At 43.9% G+C, this 15,993-nt stretch overlaps 1 protein-coding gene across 1 annotated transcript in view; it reads right to left on the bottom strand.

Moving 5' to 3' along the window:
• Positions 1-573: 573 nt before the first annotated feature.
• Positions 574-15,993, bottom strand: part of LOC132354588 (F-box/WD repeat-containing protein 10-like) — a 64,233-nt gene continuing 48,813 nt past the window's right edge. The window contains exons 17-21 of the mRNA XM_059906448.1: positions 15,293-15,441; positions 14,162-14,304; positions 4,765-5,030; positions 3,883-4,029; positions 574-1,447 (exon numbers count right to left, since the gene is read on the bottom strand). Coding sequence (XP_059762431.1) covers positions 624-1,447; positions 3,883-4,029; positions 4,765-5,030; positions 14,162-14,304; positions 15,293-15,441 — 1,529 coding nt within the window. The 3' untranslated portion in view covers positions 574-623. The remainder of the gene's footprint in view (positions 1,448-3,882; positions 4,030-4,764; positions 5,031-14,161; positions 14,305-15,292; positions 15,442-15,993) is intronic.

Genomic DNA, 15,993 nt, shown 5'->3' on the forward strand with positions numbered 1-15,993 from the left:
TCATATGGGGCTTGAGCTCTTTGATGGGCCACAGCCCCTATACTGGGCTGCCCACATCTAAATCACCTGCCTGGCCCCTGACACCAACCTCAGCAGGCTTAAGTAGCAACCTCGACACACATGATATTCATGTAGAAAGGATGAATGTGCCTAATTCTCTTCCAGAGGAGTTAGCCCTGAGAAGGAAAAATGCAATTTGAGGGCTTCTCCTTTTAGATTCGTAATTGAACTCATTGAGCTTCATCACGCTTCCATACGAAAATACCAGGGAACTCCAGCGCATTATTCTGATATAATCCCATCAGTTCATTTGCTAGAAGAAACGATAGCCCTAAATTGGTAGCCATGAGTGGTATTAAACTTCCAACATCTCCCATCAATGAAACAGGGCTTCCGTGCCTCTCACTGAATGGTTTTCAGTGGGACTACAGATGCCAATCACCCCCAGCCTCTCTCTGTTTTCTTACTTTGATAAATATCAGTTCTTTGGCTTACAGGAAAATAATTAAAGAGTCCCCATGTTAATTGCCAGGGAACAGATGAAAACAAACAAAAAGAGGCCAAACACCAACATCCACTTGGTTTTTTGTTTATTTAAGACACTGTAATTTCCCAAGGATGGTTCAGATAAATACGTTTTGTCCAAGTTCAGGGGCTGCTGTTTTTCCTTGCTTCGTGAAATTATCTATGGGCAGGCCTCTGATCTTCCTGATCCATGCAGCTCTGCTCGCTTTTTCTGGATCAACCACTCCAGCCGGCTTTATGGCCTGAAACTCCTTCCTCTTGGCCTCCTCGTACTCTTTCTCCTCCTTCACAGTCAGCAGCATGAACTCCGTGTTCACTCTGAAGGGGTCGAGGGCCGTGTAGAAGCGGGGCCGATCTTTCTTGGCAGCCTGGGCCGTCGTGCCCATCGGCGGAGCCAGCATGTGGTTTGGTTTGATGACCTGTGTGCTGGTTAAGGGGCTGAAGCTGCGCACTGCCCCATCAGCTGAACTGGTTGCTGGGTCTTCACCCTTTAAGCTGCCAGAGAACCTGGGGCAGATGAGCACCGGCTGGGGGATGGTAGACTGGACTCTGGGGCTGTGCACGGAGTTCTTTAGGTTAGGCTGAAGCTTCTGGATTTCAAGGGGAATACTGGTTTGTTTCACGTCTATGGGAGGGTTGCTCAATCTCAACCGATCTATTGCATGTTGGACCGATTGTCCCTTCAAACTCAGGACCTTCCTTGGGTATGAAATGGAAGGTCCCCAGGCATCGATGACCTGGGTTTGGGGCCTCCGGGGACAGGCAAACTCCCCAGAATTATGGGCTTTCTGCAGGGCATTCACAGTCAGGAGGAGCTGGTCAGGTGACATAGGGATGCACCAGGACTTCTTCTTTGAGCAACTGATCAACTCTCCCAAAGTTCCCAGTTGTCCTTGTTTTGGTATTTCCTCCACATCATCTGCTTTTTAAAAAAAAGAAAAGAAAAACAAACCAGTGTTCCATGAAAACCATTAAGTACTTATGCATGAAAGTTAAATCCATTCCAACTCCTATTCAGACTAAGGTCTTTGTTACCCAATGGACATGCTGCCATCATGTGAGCAAAAATCCTCTATGAGACGAGAAATTACAACATATTTAACACAAGTTTTTAACAAATATGCTAGTACTTGTGTACAAGTGTGTATTAACCTCTAGATATGCATATTTTGGAAGGAGCATATGTAATGCGTATGCTCCACACATTCGTGAAACTTCCCTGTGGGAATGACCTTCACACCCCATTTATAGACCTTACAAATTTTCAGTATCATACCTATATTTTTAAATAAAACCTGTATTGCAAAGCTTGATCTCCACTTTATTAATCAAATTTGACTCCAAATGATCTTTGGATGTTTCTCAAAATCAAAACTGCCTTCAAAAAACATGTCACCCCTGCAAAATTGAAACTATCAAAATGGCCAAAAGGCAGTTCCTGAACAGGAGTTCCCAAAATGTTTTGAACATTTTGTAGGTCCAAAAGCCACTGACAAGGACAAGAGATTCATTCTGGCATGCTACTTTAGGGTCAAGCCCTCCAAGATGCCTAAGACCCTTGAGTTAGCAATGATGTCTTCATAGGTGAGCAAATTTACTATGTCTCTTATTTGGGCTTTTGAATCCCTGGAATACCTCACAGACACACTGAAAACATTATCCTCCTTTTACAAAAGGAATAACTGAACCATGAAAAGGAGAAGGCATTTGTCTAGTCTGACCTAGCAAGTAAAATCTGCACCTCAAACTACACCAATAAAACTAGCAAAGAAAATGCAACAGGGTATTGATTTTACAATTTTATAACAGTGTATAATTTTCCTTGACCACATAGGTCTTATCTAAACAAAATTAAGATGTCAAAGTCTTCCCCGTGCTTCGTCCAATTCCAGAATACACCACTATGTATGTGTGTGTGTGTGTCTGTGGGTGTGTGTCTGTGTGTGTGAGAGAGAGACAAAACACAGTTTTTCTCCTTCTTTTAAAAGGAATTGTGATGGGCTCATTGTTCATTAACTTGTCTTTTTTTCATATAATAATACATTATGGATCTCTTTCCAAGTCAAAAATGGGGCTCCTCATCCATTTTTAGCTGTTGTATCATATGCCTTGGTCATAGTATGGCTTTGTTATCACCTACTTAGTTACTGCCCACTGAGGGACATTTAGTTTGTGAGTGATCAACCTTAAAGAAATGCAAATATCATCTTTACTTATCATATGAGCAAAATGATGGTGAACACCCAGTGTTGGCTTGGGAGCAGTGGGGGCATTGCTGGTGGGAGTGAAAATTGACACAGCAGTTTTTAAAGACAACTATGGCAATCTCCTTCTAGCTTTTAAAATGCAATCATCCTTGTGGCTCAGCGATGCCACGCCTAGGACTTTACCCCACAGGTATACCTATACAGGTACACAGACACAGGTACATGCAAGGATGCCCATTGTTATTACAGACCTCACAAAACTCAATTGTTTTACCCCCACCTTGAAGCTAGTCTCTGCAGGGAGTTTGATTCAAAGAAACACTATTATATTAGCCAAAAATATTTGAAAGGAATTTAAATCTTTACCAGAGTCTCTCAAAAACAACAAAGGGACACCCAATTCATGGTAACTCTTCTCCAAAGCCCCTCCCCGCCTAATCTCCCTGACCCCCTTATCTCACATGTAGAGCACCCCCCCAATCCAGCTCCTCCCCCGTGAAACCCCCTAAAATGCCTCTGCAATCAGCCCCACTGCCTCTTCTCCCTTCCGCTGTGTCCATTACTCAGATTGATGACACAACAGTGCAAGAAGTGACGAGGCTGACTGTGATCCCAAAACCAGAAGCTCAGCTCTGAGAAAGGCGCTCGCTCTGCGTGGCCTCAAGCCAGTAAGGGGACGATTAGGGAAAAACCCACCGCTCTTAGGAGAAGCTGTGCATTTTATCCATTCAGAATCCAAGCAAACTGACTGATCAACCTGCTGAAAAATTAGACTGAACAAAGACAGAGAGAGAGGGCTTCCCTGGTGGCGCAGTGGTTGAGAATCTGCCTGCCAATGCAGGGGACACGGGTTCGAGCCCTGGTCTGGGAAGATCCCACATGCCGCGGAGCAACTAGGCCCGTGAGCCACAACTGCTGAGCCTACGCGTCTGGAGCCTGTGCTCTGCAGCAAGAGAGGCCGCGATAGTGAGAGGCCCGCGCACCGCGATGAAGAGTGGCCCCCGCTTGCCGCAACTGGAGAAAGCCCTCGCACAGAAACGAAGACCCGACACAGCCAAAAATAAATAAATTAATTAATTAATTTAAAAAAAAAAAAAAAGAGAGAGAGAGAGATTGAATCTTGCCACATGAATTCAGAATAAAGGATCACCGTTCTTATCTCCGGCGAGGGGTTTTGCTTCCAAATTCTCTTGCTCGGTGCCCGTGCCATTTGCTTCCCTAGAACTCGGTCTCTTCCTGCCATCTCTTCGGGGTGACTTTGGCTTTCCTTGACTTAGAGGTGCCTCCGTTAACACTCCTAAATTAAGATTGAGGAGGAAACTGTAGTAATTATATGATTCAATGAGGTATGAATACTGGGGGCGCAGCTGATAATTCAACTGATTTTCACCCAAATTATCACTTTACTGTTTGTTGCTTCCTGTTGTCCCATGAAACTAGGCAATCACCTGGAGCCGAAGGTCCATCTAGATCACCTCCTGACGCCCCCCTCCTACCCCCGTTTCCTACTGATTATCAAGCTTTAAGCATTATCTGAAATTCTCGGTCCTCTGTCCTAACTGACTGTTTGTGGTGTCAGCTGACCGCTTGGAGGTGATCTATTGATCTAGTATTTTCCAGGTACACATGTTATCAGTCAGAGGTCTACAGAGAATACACTCCGCAGAGGACAGTTTTCTGCAGTACAATATATCTTGTCTGTGTCCTAAGGAAATAATCATGTACTATATGCTTGGATCAGGGGCAAGGGGGAGGATGTTGGTTGTCTGTTTTTTGTTTTAATGGCAAGTATGAAGGGCTAGTGTCATCTACTGCAGAAAGATTCTAATAAGTTTGAAAACTTAGGCCTTGAAAATCAGGAGATTCCCTTGAGCTGGCTAACAAATTGTCACATCAAAGAGAATGCCATAAAGGTTGGGATTTATATCATCAAGAAACCATTGACCAAAATATTCCACAGAGAAACTGGTCCTGGAAGCCCCTCACATGCTCCACGGGGTACCACTGGGGCTGCCTGGGATTCAGTTCTTACCTGTAGGTAACCTGGATGCCCTCAGGAGAACTTGGGACCTGTGAGATTTGCTGAACAGGGACTCCTGGGCTGTCTGTTTGCTAGATGTGGATTCCTGAGGGCTGTAAATCTGAGTGCTCGACTTGGAGAGAACTTCTGCGAGGCCGTTTTCTTTGCTGTCCTCCTCTTTGTCCTTCTTCTTTTGCTTGGCCCGTTCCAGGGAGTACTGCCACTTGATATTCTCAAACTGGAACATGAGGACATTGCTCTCCGTGTTGATCACCATCCTGGAACCAAAGCAACAGGGTTGCCCACAAGAGGAGCGTGGAGGCCGCCACTGCCCGCTTCCAAATATGCATTTGGACTACTGTCCCATCCGATCCTGAGGCCAAGGGATCAGTGCCCGGGAAACGACCGCACAGACAGGGTGGTGTAGGTTGTTGCAGTGTCTACGGCAGAGAGAGGTGGCAGGTCCTGCAGCAGGGGTCGTTAGCTCTGTAGCCGTTTTCTTTAGGAATTAGATGTGAGCAAGGCACACGTGTCCTGATGACTTCGCTTCTCAGATTACAATATTTTTAAATGAATTTCTGTTCCTGGAGTGAGTGCCAAGAACCTGGGGTGCCCGAGTCAGAAGGCTTAGCTACTCTGCACACAGATGTCTTCAAGTTCACTCCTTTTTTCTTAAGCACAGCATCCAAATGCCATGGCTCTACTGCCGTGATGGGATGAGGAAAACTCTAATGGGGGAAGCCTTCAAGCCCTCGCTGACCCTTCAGCCCCACCCCCTTCACGCCATCGCTCCGGGTGTCTGTGCACGCTCTACGTTCAGACAGAACATTTGTACTCTGTAAAGCAGGAGGATTTCTGTCTTCCCTAATCCCCACTCTCATGCCACTAGAGAAAAAAAGCGTTCTAAACCCGGGGTCCCCAACATCGCCTCCTACCCACCCACTGTTCCTGGGGTTCACAGTGTTTCCAGGGCATTGCTTTCCCTCCCCCACCTCTGCTCCTAGGTCTCCCATAACCATAAACAAGAAATGGAAATGCTATGTGTGGGCTCCTTTCTGCGCCAAAAGGCTGCAATTTTAAGACTGTCACTGTCAGCGTAAACTCTCCGTAAAAGTGACTCGTTACGGTTGGAAGCACCGGAATGGAACTTGGGGAATCATTCCAATTAGAAATCTCTTTCAGACATATTTTTGCTCAAGCTGACATCTCTCTTCGGATGTCATGCTTAAGAAAAGGTCAAAGGTGACCTTTTTTTATAGCCTTCTGACTTCGTAACTGAAAACCATTAATTTATTGAGCCTTAGTATACTAGCACCCCCCTACTTTAAGCAAGGAGGACTAATCATTAGGAGGAAGGCAATGTGGTTCGAAGCGATTAAGTGATGTCTTGAGTGAGGCTGTGGTAGAATTTAAAAGTTAAGTCTAGGTGGGTATTTTCACATGATATCACCCTGAACCCAGCGTCTAACAACACAGTATTATATACAATTAGTGTCGTCATGGTTCTGCTTTCTGTAAACTCATCTGCTCAGTTCTGCCCCACTGGACACTGGGCCGCCTGCCAATGCCACTCCCACCCTCCTGCAAGTCTCTCTGCATCAGAAGCAAGACACAGAGAGCTGGGGAGCTCTCACGCTGGACGTGGGATCAGGGGCTGCAGGCTGACAGAACCTCGGTCCCCACGGCAGAGCTGTATCGAGCCCATTGCGTGATTGGATCAGACACCCAGAACGAATGAAGAGTATTGTGGTCCCAGATTGCTAAGTTCTGTGTGAAGTCCCGTGAGTCCCCCATGAGCCTATTACTGCAGCCAAGACTGGAGGGGAGCATGGCCCACTCTCTGCTGCTGCCGGCAAATCCGGGGCCGGTGTCCCAGAGGAGGAAAAAACATCATCCAAACAGAAATGCTCAGGGCTCTGACCTCCACACCTACCACCCACCTGTTGCCCTGAATAAAGAAGGACAGCACAGGATAACCTCTGCCATTGGCTTTCATCACCTTCAGACAGTTCCCATTTAGGAAATTGTAAATGCGGATCTTGCCATCTGCACAGGCACTGATGACCCGGAGGAAGAGAAGGGCCACGTGGAGAACCTCCCTGGAAGGGAACAGAGCAATGGGCAGTACCCACCTTCTGGCAAACTGTGTGGGTGTGTCTGGAGTCGGGGCATTTCGGGTACTGTTGGGAAGCAGGGGTCGTGACTGTCCTTGAAACGATGTTTGCCATCATTTTATGATTGTGGATATAAACCATTAACCCTCAAGACACAGATGGAATCTCTCCCCCTATTCTTTGTTATTTTTCCTGCAATTTGGTCACAGTGCCACAAGGTGGCAAAACAAAAAAGCTTATATCACAGATTCTTTTTTTTTTTTTGGTCTGATACATAGATGACCATGCTTCTCTCTTACAATTTGATTCCTAGCTAATACTTCTCATGCTGAGAAGTATTTAACGTTTTCAATCTTTCTAAAAGTAGCATTGTTATATAAAGAAAGGAAAAAAAAGCAAGGGAAAATGATCATCTTTATAAGAAGCAAAAACCTGGTATTTGAGCAGTTTCTTTTGGTTCTTAAATTAGTGGCTTTAATTCTTTCGGTGAAACATCCTTAAGGAAAACTGTACCCAGGGGTGAGATTTTTGAGCTCCCTTTTGTGACAACCAGCAGGAAAAGAGAGGGGATCAGGAGAAGACTTAGGTAGATGCCTCCAACAGAATTCTCCCTACAACAGCTGGCTCCAACTTGGGCTCCAGGTAAGTTGGAGTATTCAATTCTGAGAAGTGTAATTACCCCATTGCTGTTAATGCTACTGAAAAATGGACCTTGATGCCACCAATTTGTTAGATCTTATATGTAAAGCAGGTCCATTGATCCCTGCCGTCTCTACCCATCCAAGTCCATCCATGGCCTCGCTCATGTGCTACCTTCTCCATAAAACCATCCCTTACCTTCATTCTCCTCTCATTCCACTCACATACACAAACTTCGGGTATATTGTCAGAACCTCTTGGGCACAGTCCACATCTTATCCAGCTTTGCACACCCAGCACAGTGCCTAACCCCGTAGCAGGCCCTCAATAAATATTTGTTAGAAAAGTGAATGTTGACTCACGTTTCAGTGTATGATTGTTGCTACAGTACGTTAAAAGAATGACATCCACCCCACATCATTTGGCCTTGGTCAGATCCCAGAGCCATATTAAGACTTTTCAAGGCCCCAACAACTAGCGAAACAGAAATAGCAAAGACCTTGAAAGACAGGAGATATTCAAAAAACAGCAAAGATGCCAATGTGGTTTGAATCCCACCTCACATGATGAATGGATGGATAGATAGATAGATAGACAGATAGATAGATAGATCAATCTAAGGTATAAAATAAGTATAAGAAAGTCCAACAAAGTCCCAGTTTTTTCTTAAGATGGAAATACAATAACTATATTGGTGCACCTCGGTCCACCTGTGGGGGAATCCAGCACTAGGAGAGATGCCTCGTGAGAGAAGGGTTGCCTCTTTGTGTATCTCTTTGGATCTTGCTGAGCTAAGTCTACACTTCTCATGGGTTCCTGTGACATTTGGTGGTTCAACCTATACCATTATAGCCTGGTGATTAAAAGCACAGGCTTTGGGATCAGAAAACCTGGGATCAAAACCTGATCCTACCTCTTACTGACTATATAACCTTGAGAAAATAACTTAACCTCTCAGTTTTCAGGTTTCTATTCCATGAAAAGGGGGAACTGCCTCAGACGATTGCTGTCAGGATTAAATCAATCAAGGTATTTTAAAAACTTAGCCCATACCTGACACCGTAGCGGTTTTCATGGTCCTGGCATAACCCAGTCTCCTTTCAGGTTTATCTCTGTTCTAGAAATAAGTCATTTGTCTCCTTCTTTGTTCCTCTTTTATCAAAAGAGACTGAAGAGGGTGATGTCAGTGAAAATGGTGGAGGAAGGAACTCCAAAATTCCGTCCTTCCATAAAAGCAACGAAGAAACTGGCAAAAACTGTCAGAATCAACTATTTGGAACTCTGGAAAATAACCAGAGGCTTGCAGCAACCCAGGGAGCACTTAGACAAGAAAATGATCTTAGTCTTAGTAGGAACAGTGGACTTTGTGGCATGTTAACTTACCCTAGTCCAATCCCAACTCCCCAGCCCAGTGGCAGCCATGAGAATATTAATAACAGCCCACATTCCTGGTACTGGTGGAAACGGAACAGACCTCATTCACAATGAATTATCTGACCTGTCTGGTGGCTTCCTGGGAGACTGACTCAAAAAACTTGTCATTATTTCATCTTACCAGGAACTAACCCAGTGCTAAAACTACAACCTGGGGAGGGCGGGGGTGGGGGGAATGTTTTGTTAAAAACATAGGCAAATATTTTAGTCATAGTTGCCTAAGGCAATAGATATCTGTTGGGGCAAACAATACACTAACCAAGAAGCTTTGGAGGAAAAACTGGGGAATGAAATGTCTGTAAGGGCTGTGAAAAGCTCAGATGCATTTCTGGGACTCTGTCTGGCCACATACACGCCCAGGGCTGTGCACATGCTTGGGGGAGACTTGAAAAAACCCTAAGCTCTCACTTGATGGTCTGCACAAGCAGGAAATGAGGGCTAAGGCAGAGTTGTAAACTATCTGGCTGAGTGTTGAAGGCTTCCCTCAACAGGCACACAGAGCCCCTTGGCAAAGAATGGGAGGTATTTTGTTTCCAGGTGTTCCAATAAATCTCTTTCCAGTCATGAGCACACCACCAAGGTAATAAAACAGAGACTTCAGTGGCCAAACAAGACAAAGAATACAGACTCACTAAACAAACAAACAATAAAAACTACAACAAACAACTAGAAGAAAAAAAAGAAAGAAAGAAACCCTGGGCATGGGGGAGAATTTGATTTCCCGAGTTGTCATATTAAAATATTCAGAATGTACAGCTTTCAGCAAAAAAAAATGTAAAGTGTAAAAAGACATTAGAGGGTATGGCCCATAAACAGGGAAAAAAGTAATCAATAAAAACTGTGCACAAGGAAGCCCAATGGTTGCACTTTCTAGACAAAGACTTTAAATCATCTATTTTAAATGTGTTCAAAGAGCTAAGGAAAACCATGCCCACAAAACTAAAGGAAAGTATAAGAATGGTGTCTCACCAAATAAAGAATATCAATAAAGAATTAGAAATTATAAAAGAATCCAAACAGAAATTCTGGAGTTGAAAAACTATAATAACTGAAATGAAAATTCACTAGGGGGCTCAACAGCAGATTCAAGCAGGCAGAAGAAGGAAAGCATTTGAAAAGAGGTCAGTTGAGACTATATAGTCTAAAGAACAGAAAGAAAGGTTAGAAAAATGAACAGAACCTCCGAAGTCTGTGTGACATCATCAAACATCAACATATGCATAACAGGATTCCCAGAAAAAGAGGAGAGAAAGGAGTAGAAAGAATATTTGAATAATGGCCAAAAACTTTCCAAACATGATGAAAAACATTAATCTACACATTCCAGAACCTCAACTCTAACTAGGATAGACTCAAAAAGATCCACACCTAGATATATTATAATCAAACTATAAACAGAAAGGGCAGCTCATAACATAAAAAGGATCCTCAATAAGATTAATAACTGACTTCTCATCAGAAACCATAGAAGCTAGAAGGCAATAGAATGACCTACTCAAAGTGCTGAAAGGGTAAAAAAATAACTGTAAACGCAGTATTCTATATCCATCAAAACCATTCTCAAAAATGGAGAAATTATGAAATTCCAAAATAAACAAAAACTGAAAGTTCATCACTAGCAAACCTACCTAACAAGAAATGGTACATGGAGTCCTTCAGGTTGAACTGAAAGGACACTAGACACTAATTCAAATCCACATGAAGAAATAAAGAGCATCAGGAAAGGTAACTATCAACACAACTATCTAGGAAAATACAAAACAGAGCATAAATGTATTTTTTAATTTATAACTCTTTTTTTTCCATCTCATTTAAAAGACAACTGCATAAAACAATAATTATAAGTCTATGATAATGGACACACAGGATATAAAGATTTGTTACAAAAAGAGTATAAAAGAGGGGGGAGAAGGAGTTGTATAGGAGCAGTTTTTGTATACTATTGAAATTAAATTGATATTAATGTGAACTAGATAAATGAAGCCATTAATTGTAATCCCCTGGGCAACCACTAAGAAAATAATTCAAAAATATAGGGAAAAAAAAAATGACAAGGGAATTAAAATGGCACACTAGAAAATATCCAAATATCCATTTAATATCCAAAAAGACCATAACAGAAGACTTGAGAAACAAAAAAATACAAAAAGACTATATAGAAAACAAATAGTAAAATGGTAGAGTTAAGTCCATTCTACACTTAATGTAAATGGATTAACTCTTCAATCAAAAGGCAGACATTGGAAAAAGGATTAAAAACGTAATCCAACTATATGCTGTCTACAAGAGACTCAATTGTAGATTTACAGACACAAATAAAGATGAAAGAATGGAAAAAGATACTCCATACCAAAGAAGCTCCAGAGTAGCTACACTAATATCACACAAAATAGACTTTTAGACAAAATTGTTAATGGAGACCAAAAAAGAACATTATATAATGATAAAAGGGTGAATTTACCAAGCAGATATAACAATTATAAATGCATATTCACCTAAGAGCCCCAAAATATGCTATGCAAAACTCACAGAATTAAAGGGAGAAATACAAAACTCAATAATCATAGATGGAGACTTCAATGCAACACTTTAAAAAATGGATAGAACAGAAAATCAGCAAGAAAACACAAGCCATAAACAACATTATAAACTATATGTAGACCTAACACACATATACTGAGCATTCCACCAACAACAGCATACACATTCATCCCAGTGCACATGAAGCATTCTCCAGGGTAGACCATACATTAGGCCATAAAATGTGGCAGTAAATTTTGAAAGATGGAAATTATATAAAGTATGTTCTCCAACTGCAATGAAATTAAATTAGAAATGAACAACAGAAGGAAATTTGGGGAATTCATAAATATGTATGGAAATTAAACAACATGCTCTTAAATAACCACTGGGGGAAAGAAGAGTTTAGAAACGAAATTAGAAAATACTTTGAGATAAATTAAAATAAAAACACGACATATCAAAACTTATGGGATGCAGCCTATAGCAGTGTTCAGAGGGAAATTTATAGCAGTAAATACTCACATTTCTCCAATCAATAACCTAAACTTTCACCTTAAGAAACTAAAAAAAAGGGTCAAACTAAACCCAAAGCAAGCAGAAGGAAGGAAAAAATATAGAGCAGAAATCAATGAAAAGAGAATTGAAAAATAGAGAAAATTAATAAAACCAAAAGTTTGTTCTTTGAAAAGATCAACAAACCTTTAGCTAGCAATTGTCAAATCTTTGCTTAGACTGGCCAAGAAAATAAGAAATAAAACTAAAATTACTAAAATCAGAAATGAAACAGAGGACATTACTACTGACTAATGGAAATATTCTGTAATTAGATAGTGGTAATGGTTGCACAACATTATGGATATACTAAAAACCACTGAATTGTATGCTACAAAATGGTAAGTTTTCTATAATGTGAATTATATCTTAATTTTTAAATTGCAAAAAAATATATATTAGTACAATACTAGCTATGGAAAAGACATTAAAGAATAAAGGTTTTTTTTAAAAAAGACACTACAGGGTACAGAAGCTTTTCTAAGGATCGTCATTTTTGTCAGCCCTACTTTGCATCCTCTAATTTCATTCCTCATATCCATTCTCTCCTACACTGTATGCAGAATCTTAATTTTGGATAAAGAAAATGTTGGACCAAGAGAACAGAAAGGAGCCCTCTTTCTCTGGTCCTTCTTCCATGAAGGACAGACAGCAAATACATGTTTTTTCATCCATGTCATATTCTAAAGATGAGTATCAGTGTAATCATTAGAACCCTCCAGGAAGGCAATCTGTCAAATTAGTCTTCATTATCAATCAGTTGGAAATATTTATTAAGCACTTACATATACACAGCACTACTACAGATGAGTGGGAGAAAGGGCCCTAAAAATGAGAACATTGACAATGTCCTCCAGGTGTGCTGTAACTGTCTATGGATTTGCTGTAACTGTGCAAGGCATCAAGAGCCAATGTGAATGGTATGTTGGGCTGTCATTCGATGGAAGTGGGAATGGTCTAAGAAGGTCTCCTAGCTGAGGAAGAGTGGGAGGCTCATAGATTGATGAAATGTTGAACATACTGCTGAGTCTGCTGGGAACAATTATTTTCCAATAACTAAACTAAATCTTACTGAATCATGCTTGGAAGGTTTTAAAAACGCATAGTTACAATTTTCAGGCGACATCACAAAGTTTGAGTCCCTCCTTGAGGTCAAGTTTTGACAATCCCGATGATATGCTGAGAAGCTTACTGATAAATCACCCAAGGGTTGGATAAGTCACTGAACACTGGCCTTTCCTGACACCCACCTGTCAACAATGCAGTCATACACCCCAGAGAGAGAACATACACATAAACGCCCATATCCCCCTCCACCGCCCACAAAGCCAGTCTGCCTGTTCAAGAGGTTGCTGTGAGGGTACAAGGAAATATAGGGCCATATTTCACTAAATAACTATCCTGTGATAGATCCTCCTGGAAGGCCCACTTACTCTTTCAATCGACTGGGACAGCACTTAGTTTCCTGGCATTCCTTAAAATGCACTCAGGGGAAGAAGCATTATTCATGCAGTACAGGAGTGGCATACAGCAGCCTGTAAAACCCATGACTGTGGCAGAACCATTAACTGACCATAATACCCTTTCAAATAAGCTTAGATGTGGCCTCAGAGTACTTCTTAATTGGCTCCAAGCAGCCACCACCACTAAACTGGGATTGGAAGTGTACCATGAAATCCATTTGCTGTCCTGGAATAGAATCGAGCCCGCAGGCTTTAAGGGAGCTCCTTCTTTAAGCCCTTGGTTATTTTTAAACCTTTGGCACTTGGATAATATTAAGCTTTTGTAAACACGCAATTCCAAGATTTTAAGCTTACTGGAGCTGGCATTATTTGGGGGACAGTTCTGCCAATGTTCCTAAGTTTGGTAGGTAACAGATACAAATTTATCCCATGTGCCATACGTGTAAAGTTTCAGTAACCTCTCAAAATCCACATTTAGTATTCTTTCTTAAGAGAAATAAGGGAGGACAGGAGAGGGGGTGGTCGTAGCGGGCGACAGGCAGAAGAAGAGGCAGCGGAGACGGGCGAGGAGCAGAGGCGACAGAAGGTCAGCAGAGGGGACCGATCTGCCGAAGAGCGAAGTCTGGGCTCTGGCAGGAAACGGAGGGGGGTTAGGACCTGGGTCACGGCTTCCTTGGCACCTACTTTGGATGCTTGAAGGCCATGAGGCACCGCTCGTACTTTCCCACCATGCTCCAGGCCATCACCAGGCCGTCAGCGCTTCCCGACAGGAGATGCCACTGGTCGAAGCACAGACACTTCACAGCTCCCTCATGGCCGTTGAGCGTCTGCAAGAAAAGATGCCTCTGTTTTCAGCCCGTCTTCAACTCAGACTGTGACTCCTCGAAGGCCAGAGCTGGAGGCTTCTCGAGATGAATCCCAAAGCCACACTCCACCAATCCGTGGCCACCACCACTTAGCACTTGTCCGAGCTGACCGCGCCTTTGCTCTAATGAGGCCAGCGGACTCCACGCCCCCCGCTCTCCGGAGCTCTCTCCCAAGTTAAGGAGGAAGGTGAGCAGGGAGAGGCCTTGCTCCCGGCGGGTCTGTGGCGGGGCAGGCCCCCCCTTCCTAGAGTGCCAGAGAGGGCCACGATTTACCTTCCTCTGCTGCCAGAAGGGCAAGGCTCAGGTGTTCCGGCCCCAGCTCCTTGCCAGGACCCAGAGGCAGCTGGGCTCCCCTGTGCCTGCAACTGCTGGGCAGACCACGGTGACGACATTACTGGTGGCAAGAGCTTGCCAGCCAGGCCAGGGCTTCTCACTGTGATCCCGTGTCCCGGCACAAAGGACATCTCCCCACCGCCCACTAGGGCCAGGGGGCTTCCAATCCAGCGAGAACACTTTTTGTGTGTGAACAATCACTTTCTAGACAGCCAATGTTCTCTTCTCATGAGAGGAAGGAGGAAGACAGTTGTGGCTTTGTTCATTCCTATACCCCACACCAGAATCAGGTTGGAATGTTCCGGAAGAGGAGAAGGCACTTTACTAGTGCTGCTGTTAAAAGACCCCAAGCCCATGTACCACGCGGAGTCAGAATGCAGGCTCTACCGCCACCACCCACCCATGACAACGCGGCTCCTGCAGGCCTTGACCTTCTACTGGCTCAGAATGGCCCCTTCTTGGGGGGCCTTCCCCTCCCCCTTTTCAGGACCACCCTCTTTAGGTGACTGTCACTCAACTGCTCTAGGGCAGTCTGGGGAGCTACCTGGAGGGGGACTGCCAGTGTCCTCCAGCCCCTCACCCCCAGTGCCCCGCCCCCCCGGTCCCCGCCCCTCACCTTCACCAGCTGGGCCGTGATGACGTGCCACACTTTGACCAGCCCTTTCTCACAGCTGCTCACGATGTACGTGTCATTGATCCTGGTGGCCAGGATGGGGTCTTTGTGTTTAAAGGTCTTCAGGCACTTTCCTGTCTCTATATCCCACTCTGAAAGGGAGGGGGAGAGAGGGGTAGGTGCACGGAGAGGGCGGCAGTGGGGCTCCACACCCCATCGCAGAAGCTAAGACCAGTCGAGCCCATCGTGTCAGACCCCGGAAGGCTTCACCTGGCCCGGCAGCTCCAGAGGCTTACCCACAGCCCATGTACCTGCAACCCAGCGCTCCCCGAACACAGCCCTTAGGAGAGCCGGCAGCGCATGGACCTCGGCTCTGACCCTGGAACTTAGCCTCGGGGTCCAAGAGTCGGACAGCTCATGTCTAATAAGCCTCCTCATCTCTAATAAGCCTGAAAAATGCTTCCTGTGGAGTGGATTTCAGGAAAATCATGGCAGACGTTCATGTCCTCATTCCTCCCGGATGCTGACCCACACCTTCTATCCCCCAAAGGAAAGAAAGCTGTCTCTCCTCATTTACATTTTAAAATATTTCTGAATCTGACTTTTCGATTTTACTTTTGCGAGACTGTCACAGCTCAGGGCAGGTCTACTACTGCTGCCACACAGACAGCGTCGGAGCCACTGTACCCCATTCTGTAAGTGTT

The sequence above is a fragment of the Balaenoptera ricei genome, chromosome 20 (assembly GCF_028023285.1).
Source record: "Balaenoptera ricei isolate mBalRic1 chromosome 20, mBalRic1.hap2, whole genome shotgun sequence".
NCBI lineage: Eukaryota > Metazoa > Chordata > Mammalia > Artiodactyla > Balaenopteridae > Balaenoptera > Balaenoptera ricei.